The 7,877-nt window shown below is 34.6% G+C and overlaps 1 protein-coding gene across 1 annotated transcript; it reads left to right on the top strand.

Annotated features, from left to right (window-relative positions):
* Nucleotides 1-4,674: 4,674 nt before the first annotated feature.
* On the top strand, nt 4,675-6,790 carry LOC139842537 (expansin-A9-like). Its single transcript, XM_071832666.1, has 3 exons — nt 4,675-4,930; nt 5,576-5,894; nt 6,451-6,790. Exons 1-3 carry the CDS (start codon nt 4,675-4,677, stop codon nt 6,755-6,757), a joined length of 882 nt encoding a protein of 293 aa, XP_071688767.1. The 3' UTR covers nt 6,758-6,790.
* Nucleotides 6,791-7,877: the final 1,087 nt, after the last annotated feature.

A 7,877-nucleotide genomic window follows, 5' to 3' on the forward strand; every position in this document is an offset into this window, starting at 1 on the left:
AACTTGTTTACCAAACACACAAGACTGACAAAAAGAATTCAAAGAAGTTTTATTACAATCAATAAACTTTTTATTTCTAAGAGAACGTAAGACTTTAACTCCCGGATGTCCAAGACGATGATGCCAAATGTTCGGAGATAGAGTAGTAAAAGTGGAACGTAAAGATAGATGCTTCAGCAAATCATTATTGAATGGATATAAATCGCCAGTGCTGTTACATCTCAGAATTTGTGTGCCCTGTGGAAAATTTTTAACAATGAAACCAAAAGGATCAAATTCTAATGAAATGTTATTATCAGTGGATAAACGGCGAACAGAAATAAGGTTTTTAATCAAATTAGGAGCGTGTAAAATATTGCGTAAGTATAATGGACGGGAGGGATTAGGTAAGATAGATTGACCGAAGCCGTGTATTGGAATGCCATGGCCATTACTGACGATTATATTCTTATTTTGCCTTAAAGGATAATAATAGTTAAGGTTACCTGAACTGGCGGACATGTGAGAAGTAGCCCCTGTATCCATATACCAAGTATCCTCTGGAGGGTTGAGCGTCATAGTGTGCATCGTATTCTCAATATCAGTATGACAGTAATTTGCCGAAGAAGCATGCGATAAGTGGGCCTGTGGTCTAGGACTAAGCAAGCCAACCTGTGAAGATGGGGTATTGGGCCTGGTCCAGTTTGTTGTGGGATATGGACAAGGAGGTGGGGCATTCCATTGGGCCTGTGGAGTAGCATACGGTCCATAACCATGCCAATTAGATTGATTCCATTGCTGAGATTGCCAATTCGGCTGAGAATAGCCACGACCTCGTGGATTTCGACCTCGATAGCTATTATTCCCACGACCACGTCCCCTTGACTGATTGTTTCGATAATTGTTGACAGGACGATTCGAAGTTTGGATGGAGTCTGGAGATGGCGGTTTGCGATTAACAGAAGTGGTGGTGATGAGAGCCGATTCAGTGGAGGCAGGAGAATTGAGGGCGGCTTGTTTCTGCTTTCTTGTTTCTTCAAGAATTAACTTAGATCGGGCTTCATAGAATGAAGGTAATTTGTTTAATTGCATGAAATAGGTCCCAACAGTGTCAAAATTTTCATTGAGGCCTGCAATTAGCTGCAGAACCATCTTGTCTTCGGAAATCTTATCCCCAACATTTGCTAATTGATCAGCAAGAGCTTTAATCTCTTGACAATAGGCCGACACATTGGAAAAATCATCTAATCGAAGAGTGTTGAATTGACGATTTAGGTATAGGGCACGAGAACTTTTGTTGTCTTGGAAGACACTTTGTAAACGGGTCCAAGCACTTTCTGCAGTAGTTTCATCTTCAAGAATGATATTGAGCAATTCGAGAGAGATAGTGCCATAAATCCATTGAAGGACAAGGGCATCTAATCGAAGCCAGAGAGCATCATGATCAGTGGTGATAGATGATGAAGAATCAGCGGTCGTGGAGAGAATAATGTGATCAATAACGTCATATGCACGACAATGATTCTTAAAGAGCTGCGACCAGGAGTTGTATTGACTTGTTTCAAGGGTTAAAGTGATTGGTATTAAGTTTTTGATGTTGGAGATGGTAAGTGCAGGGTGAAATTTAGTTTCGGCCATTAGGAAGATGAATAACAGAGAGGGTTAAGTCGATGCAGAAAGAAAGAAAAGAAGGCCTGATACCATGTGAGTTTTCAATTACTCGATGCTTTTCATTCAGGCATTGAGCCGTATATATATGCATACAATTACCCTAGTATATCACACTATACAAGGAAACAATATTGACTACCAACTATAGTTTATCCTAATTATATTGACAATATATTCTATATAAATACAAAGATAGACATCGATGTAAACTAGCTGTAAATCTCGATGGATGCAAGCTGGTGATCATATCATGAGCATATCATATCTAATAGTATAGATAGGAGCATTTAAATTAAAAAATGAGCCACTAATTTAAAATTAAGAAGTTTTCATAAAATAACCTTCACTTTAAATGAAAAGCTGTTATAAGGGTTGGATGGGTAGATGACTAAAAATATGTGTTTCTCTTTTCAGTTTCCATTATAAATGTACGCATCCATGCTAAATGTTACGGGAGAAAAGTATATGAAAATGCATTGAACTTTTATCAAATTCCTATTGTATGCATTCAACTTTGAAATCTCATATTATATGCATTTAACTTGCTAAATTGTTCTATTGTATGTATTTAACCTGTTATAATAGGTAACCTTCAATTAGATATTTACATTTTTAGTCCCTCATGTTTGTAAATTCTAATTTCATTGATCCCTTCGTCATGTTTGTTAAATCTCCATCTTCCTTTCATTAGATATTTACAAAATGGTAACCCCGAACATCTTATAACCCCAAACATCTTATGAGGATTTTTTTTTTCTTTTTTGCAATTTTCAGACACATTACAATTTTTGCAATTTTCTACATTTCATTAAAAAAATGAAACTTTAAAAATAAAAAAAGTGAACCTTGTAACAATTTATCTCCCAACTAATCTTCCCAACCGAGCTTCACATCGTATTGTCGCCACCATCACCTGCCGTTGTTCACCTTCACGAACCTTCACAACCGGTGCCATTTCTTTTTCCTCGTCTTCTTCATCTCCACCACCGGTTCCGATCAATCGAGCAAGATCTGAAAACAAAATCGAGAAACTTGATGGTGTTTGAGGAATCCGGCAGCATGGCGTCGATAGTGGTGGTTCACGGCTGCGATGTTCAAAAGTGTACCAAAACTCACAATTAAAACATGAGAATTTGCAGAAAGAAGTGTATGATTAATCCTAATACTTTCTCGTTTTTACTTTTTCCATAAACAAGATCAAAAAAGCTAGAACACTCGATTTCGAACAAATGATCACGAGATGATGATGATTTTTCTACTTTTTCAGATTTCACTAAAACAATTTGAAAACAAAACCCACTTAGAAGTCAACAAAAGTCAATACGAGATTTAAATTCAATTTTTAATAAATTAAACACGAAATCAAAGCTTTGGATCGATGAGGAAGACCTCTTACGCTCTGATACAACTGTTAGTGTAACTTCTAGCTTTCGATTTCATGTTCATTTGCGTTTTTGGATTGATCACAGTTGTTTTTTATGTGGTGTGCGATGTGTATTTATAAACAGCAAACAATAGCAGCTATAGCAGTTTATAAGCAATACAATAGTTCGTGCCTATCATGTTTAATAATCCTTTTTCTTGATTGTTATCAATAATTTGATGAAGTTGTGGTTAATTTAATTTAGTTCGTGCCTATCATGTTTAAGATTCTCAAAAACTTTTAAAATGCAATATTAGAGGTGAAGTTGAAGAATAGAGATGAAGATGAAGAAGATCAAGGTTCGTTATGATTTCGTTAAATAAATTGATGTTTATTTTGATTACGTTATGTTGAGGGACTAATTACGTCAAAAATTAACTTTAGTAACCAGTTACCTGATTAATAAGTCACGGATTGCATACAATAGAACAATTTAGAAAGTTAAATGCATAAGATAGAAGATTTCAAAGTTGTATGCATACAATAGGAATTTGATGAAAGTTCAATGCATTTTCATATATTTTTCCCAATGTTACGGAGTATTGATCAAGCGTATATTTATCCATGCATCCCTCTTATTAATAAATTTACAAAGTATATGCATAAGTTAAATTCTGAAGCAACAATTCCAATATATTAACTTAGGAATAAAATAGGAAAAGATTTAGCATACCATAAAATAATAATAACGTGACCAATTTATCAATTCATAAAAAATTATATATCTTTTAATAATTATTTAATTCAGTTTAATTAAGAAAATTACACGTAGGATTATTTGATTTACTTTAACTGAGAAATTGACACGTAAGATTTAAAGCGCGTGCTTTATAATAATGTATAGATGTTTGAACATGTTATCTTGAATTTCAAAAGCACGGTTGTATTTATGCACTTTATCTATGAACGTTCCATTTTATGAATATTATTGTCATTTGAAATACATATTGCCAATTTTTTACTTTGCCTTGATTTGTTTCTTATACACATTATTTGTGGTTTTAATTGATGTGATCATAAATAATGTATTATTTTTGTAAGTTTTATTACCGAACCCCCCAAATCTTGCGGGTCTTAAGCTAGTTAAATTAATACTACCTCCGTCCCATTACAAGTGTCCACTTACTTTTTGCACACAGTTTTAGGAAATCCCACTAATTCCATTCTCCACCAATCAGAAATCTTCTCTCTCCAGAATAACCTCTTCTGATTGGTTGAAATCCAAAGTGGACATTTGATATGTGACAACTCAAAATGGAAATGTGGATATTTGAAGTGGGACGGAGGGAGTATATAATTATGACATCATCATTATGAAAATTAAAGGGTAATTAGCTTAATGATGACATCATCATTTTAGAGCTTTATATGACTATATAGATATAGATATCAACGTTTTATATGTAAATTGGTTTATAATCGAATCTAAAATAAACAAGACATTGTATATATAGAACACTAACCACATAAATTACACAATCCTTTTTACTTAATCACCACAAATAAATAAATGGGCAATAACAAAAATGTGAAAGCATGTATCCATTCAAGTCCAAATCCATAACTTTTTCTTCGTCTTTTTCTCATTTTCGATGATGCCAATGGCGTCATCTTTGAACATTATTTGTTGGTTTTGGTTGCTTCTTGTTATTTTGCCATATTGTTACGCAAACATGATCAATCCGGTATCAAGAACCAAGCATCCTAAGCACCATAAGCATCCAACGAACCCAAACCACCCTAAGCATCCAAAGAACCCAAACCACCCGAAACAATCGAAAACTAAATTTTGCCCTGGTCCATGGAAGGACGCTCATGCTACATTCTATGGAGGAAGCGATGGTACAGAGTCAATGGGTATGTCCATATATTTTCGAATAATAACAATCATGTCATTTTTTTCCCTAGTTATGCATGAAATTCACCTATAAATACACAATTCACGGTTGTATGTACATATTTAAAGGCAACGCTGAAGAATAAATATTCAAAAAAATCAAATAAAATAGTTACTTGTGACCGAAATATGGTAATAAAATTGCATTTATTTACATCTCCTAAGAAATCAATTATTTTTTGAACGGCGATTTTTTGGTATCAGTAGATCATTTATTTCAACGACACTCATCATTTGCACGTAACACACACGTTCAGGCAGAAACCCGAACCCGATCGACGGTACCCGAGAACACATCCATTCGGACAGTGATCCGGGGTATAGGTCCGTGAATTGGAATTATAATTACACAAGAGTACTATAGTAAATGGGGCCTAACCAGACCCAACATACTCGTAATACATATCCAAATAGATGCTATGAATTGGAATTAGGAATCACCGAATCACTTGGTGTATATATGTAACTCGAAGTGTTTGTTAAACATAAAGACTCCATTTTTTATTTCTTATTTTTTTCACCTTTTAAACTAAGATAGTACTCCGTGTATAACATAGCTCAAAGTCGACCTCTAACAAACTCGAATCTATAATATCTTTGAAAAGGGGGAGCATGTGGTTACGAAGACGTAAAACAAAGAGGATATGGGGTACAAAACACGGCATTGAGTCAAGCTTTATTCAACAACGGCCAAACATGTGGTGCTTGTTTTGAAATAAAATGCGTTAACAACGACAAATGGTGCAAACCAAACGGTCCACCTATTGTCGTTACGGCCACAAACTACTGTCCACCCAACTTTAATCAACCAGGCAATGCTGGCGGTTGGTGCAACCCCCCGAATGAGCATTTCGACTTGTCTCAACCATCGTTTCTTCAAATAGCCGAGTACAAAGCTGGCATTACTCCAGTCCAATACCGAAGGTAATTAAGCACTACATTGTTTCTTGTCATTTTCTCCGACCACAATTTCAAGCTCCTAATAAACTAAACCAGCATACAACAATCAACGATTTTGTAAGATCATTACTAATTAAACAAGAATACAATCATCAAACTACTACCATCAACAGAATATCTGCAACATGCATCGTTTATTGAACAATAGCTTGAAGATTGCGTAAGATAGTACATCGAACAAGGCTTGAAATTTTGTAAGGGTCCAAAATTTTATAAATATTATATTGAGCGGTTTCGCTATCGATCCAAGTAGGGTAAAAAAAAACTTATAGTTGTTTTTTTTTTTTTTTTGACATAAATTACTTCAAGTCATTAATCATGTTGAATGAGAGATTTCAAAAACAATTATAATTTATTTTTCTATTTATAGTGGTAACCTTTTAGTGGTTTTAAATTTTTATAGTTGGTATTCAAATAATCAACGTTTACATATTTTTAATTCTCAAACACAAACTTATAAATTAATGAGACGATCTTAAATACTATGGTCATATGTTTGAATCTCTCTTGATTTTTCTAGGGTTCCATGCAATAAGCAAGGAGGAATCCGATTTACAATAAACGGGAATCCATATTTCACGATGGTATTAGTATGGAACGTTGGAGGTGCAGGTGATGTAACGGGAATGGAAGTAAAGGGACATGAGAGCGTTAAGTGGAATACGATGAGTAGAAATTGGGGTCAGAAATGGGTGACTAATGTTGTTTTAGTAGGCCAATCGCTCAGTTTTCGGGTTCGAACAAGCGATCAACGAACATCAACCTCGTTACATGTTGCACCTAGAAATTGGCAGTTTGGTCAAACCTTCGAAGGCAAAAATTTCTAGTAGATTAAAGACATGACGCGAGTGCTACATTAGAATAACGATCAATTTTTCACTTGTTACTCTAGATATTCCAAATTTTGTAATAGCTTAAATGTTTTGAAGTATTAATATTTGTGTGTTAATATACTTCATTTGTTATGGTGAGTGTGACCTAGAGATATTTGAGAATATGGTAAAATGAATGTCAAGTGACAATGTTAATTGTTTTAAGGTGTCGCGGGGTGGTGTTGTTGGAAAAATGAAAATCTGATGAGTCAAAAGCATGCTAGAGTCTGAAGATTTAGAGTCTGAAGTTGCAGACTCTGATGTTTACTGAAGTCAACGGTTTGAGATTTCTTGATGCCAAAGCTAATGAATATTCTGGAGATATGTTTAAAGATTAAGAAGATTTGTTTTGATTCGGTTTTATCTCCAGAAGATTAACTTTAGAGTTATTTGCATATTAGTTTAGTTTTTAAGTTTATCTTTACCTTATTTATAGCTAAGTTGTTTTGGAAACTAAATCTTTAGATTTGGTGTTTATCTGTATAAATGGGGTCGTATGGTTTGCTTTGAACTTGTATCTTTGCACGATCAACATTATCAATTTTATATTTCATTATCGTGTTCTCTCAATTTTAGCACTAATAATTCTTATTTATTGTTTAATTGAGAGTCTGGTGTTCATAGTTCAATTACTGTGAACTAATAACTGGTATCAGAGCAGGTAAGGTGTAAATCCTATTACGGTAATCTTTACAAACGATCCATATTTTTATAAATATGTCTACCAGTACCATTCCTACTCCAGTTATGGCTGAAAAAGGTGTGCCAATATTCGATGGCACAGACTTTGCAACTTGAAAATTGAAAGTCCTGTGGTTTTTAGGATCTATTCATGAAGAAGCTGAGAATGTTCTTACAACAGGACCCATTATTCCTGGTTCAATGATAGCTGCTGTTCCTGCCACAGATACTGTTGCTACACAACCTGCCTATTTTCGTGAAACACCAAGAGAAAGGTGGACTGAAGCAGAAGCTATCAAGTTCAAACTGGATAGCAAAATAAGGAGTATTATTGGGAATGCTGTTACTGTTCCAATTCTCAGAAAGATCAGTCACGCCAAGACTGCTAAAGCTA

The sequence above is a fragment of the Rutidosis leptorrhynchoides genome, chromosome 4, assembly GCF_046630445.1.
Source record: "Rutidosis leptorrhynchoides isolate AG116_Rl617_1_P2 chromosome 4, CSIRO_AGI_Rlap_v1, whole genome shotgun sequence".
In the NCBI taxonomy this organism is placed as follows: Eukaryota; Viridiplantae; Streptophyta; class Magnoliopsida; order Asterales; family Asteraceae; genus Rutidosis; species Rutidosis leptorrhynchoides.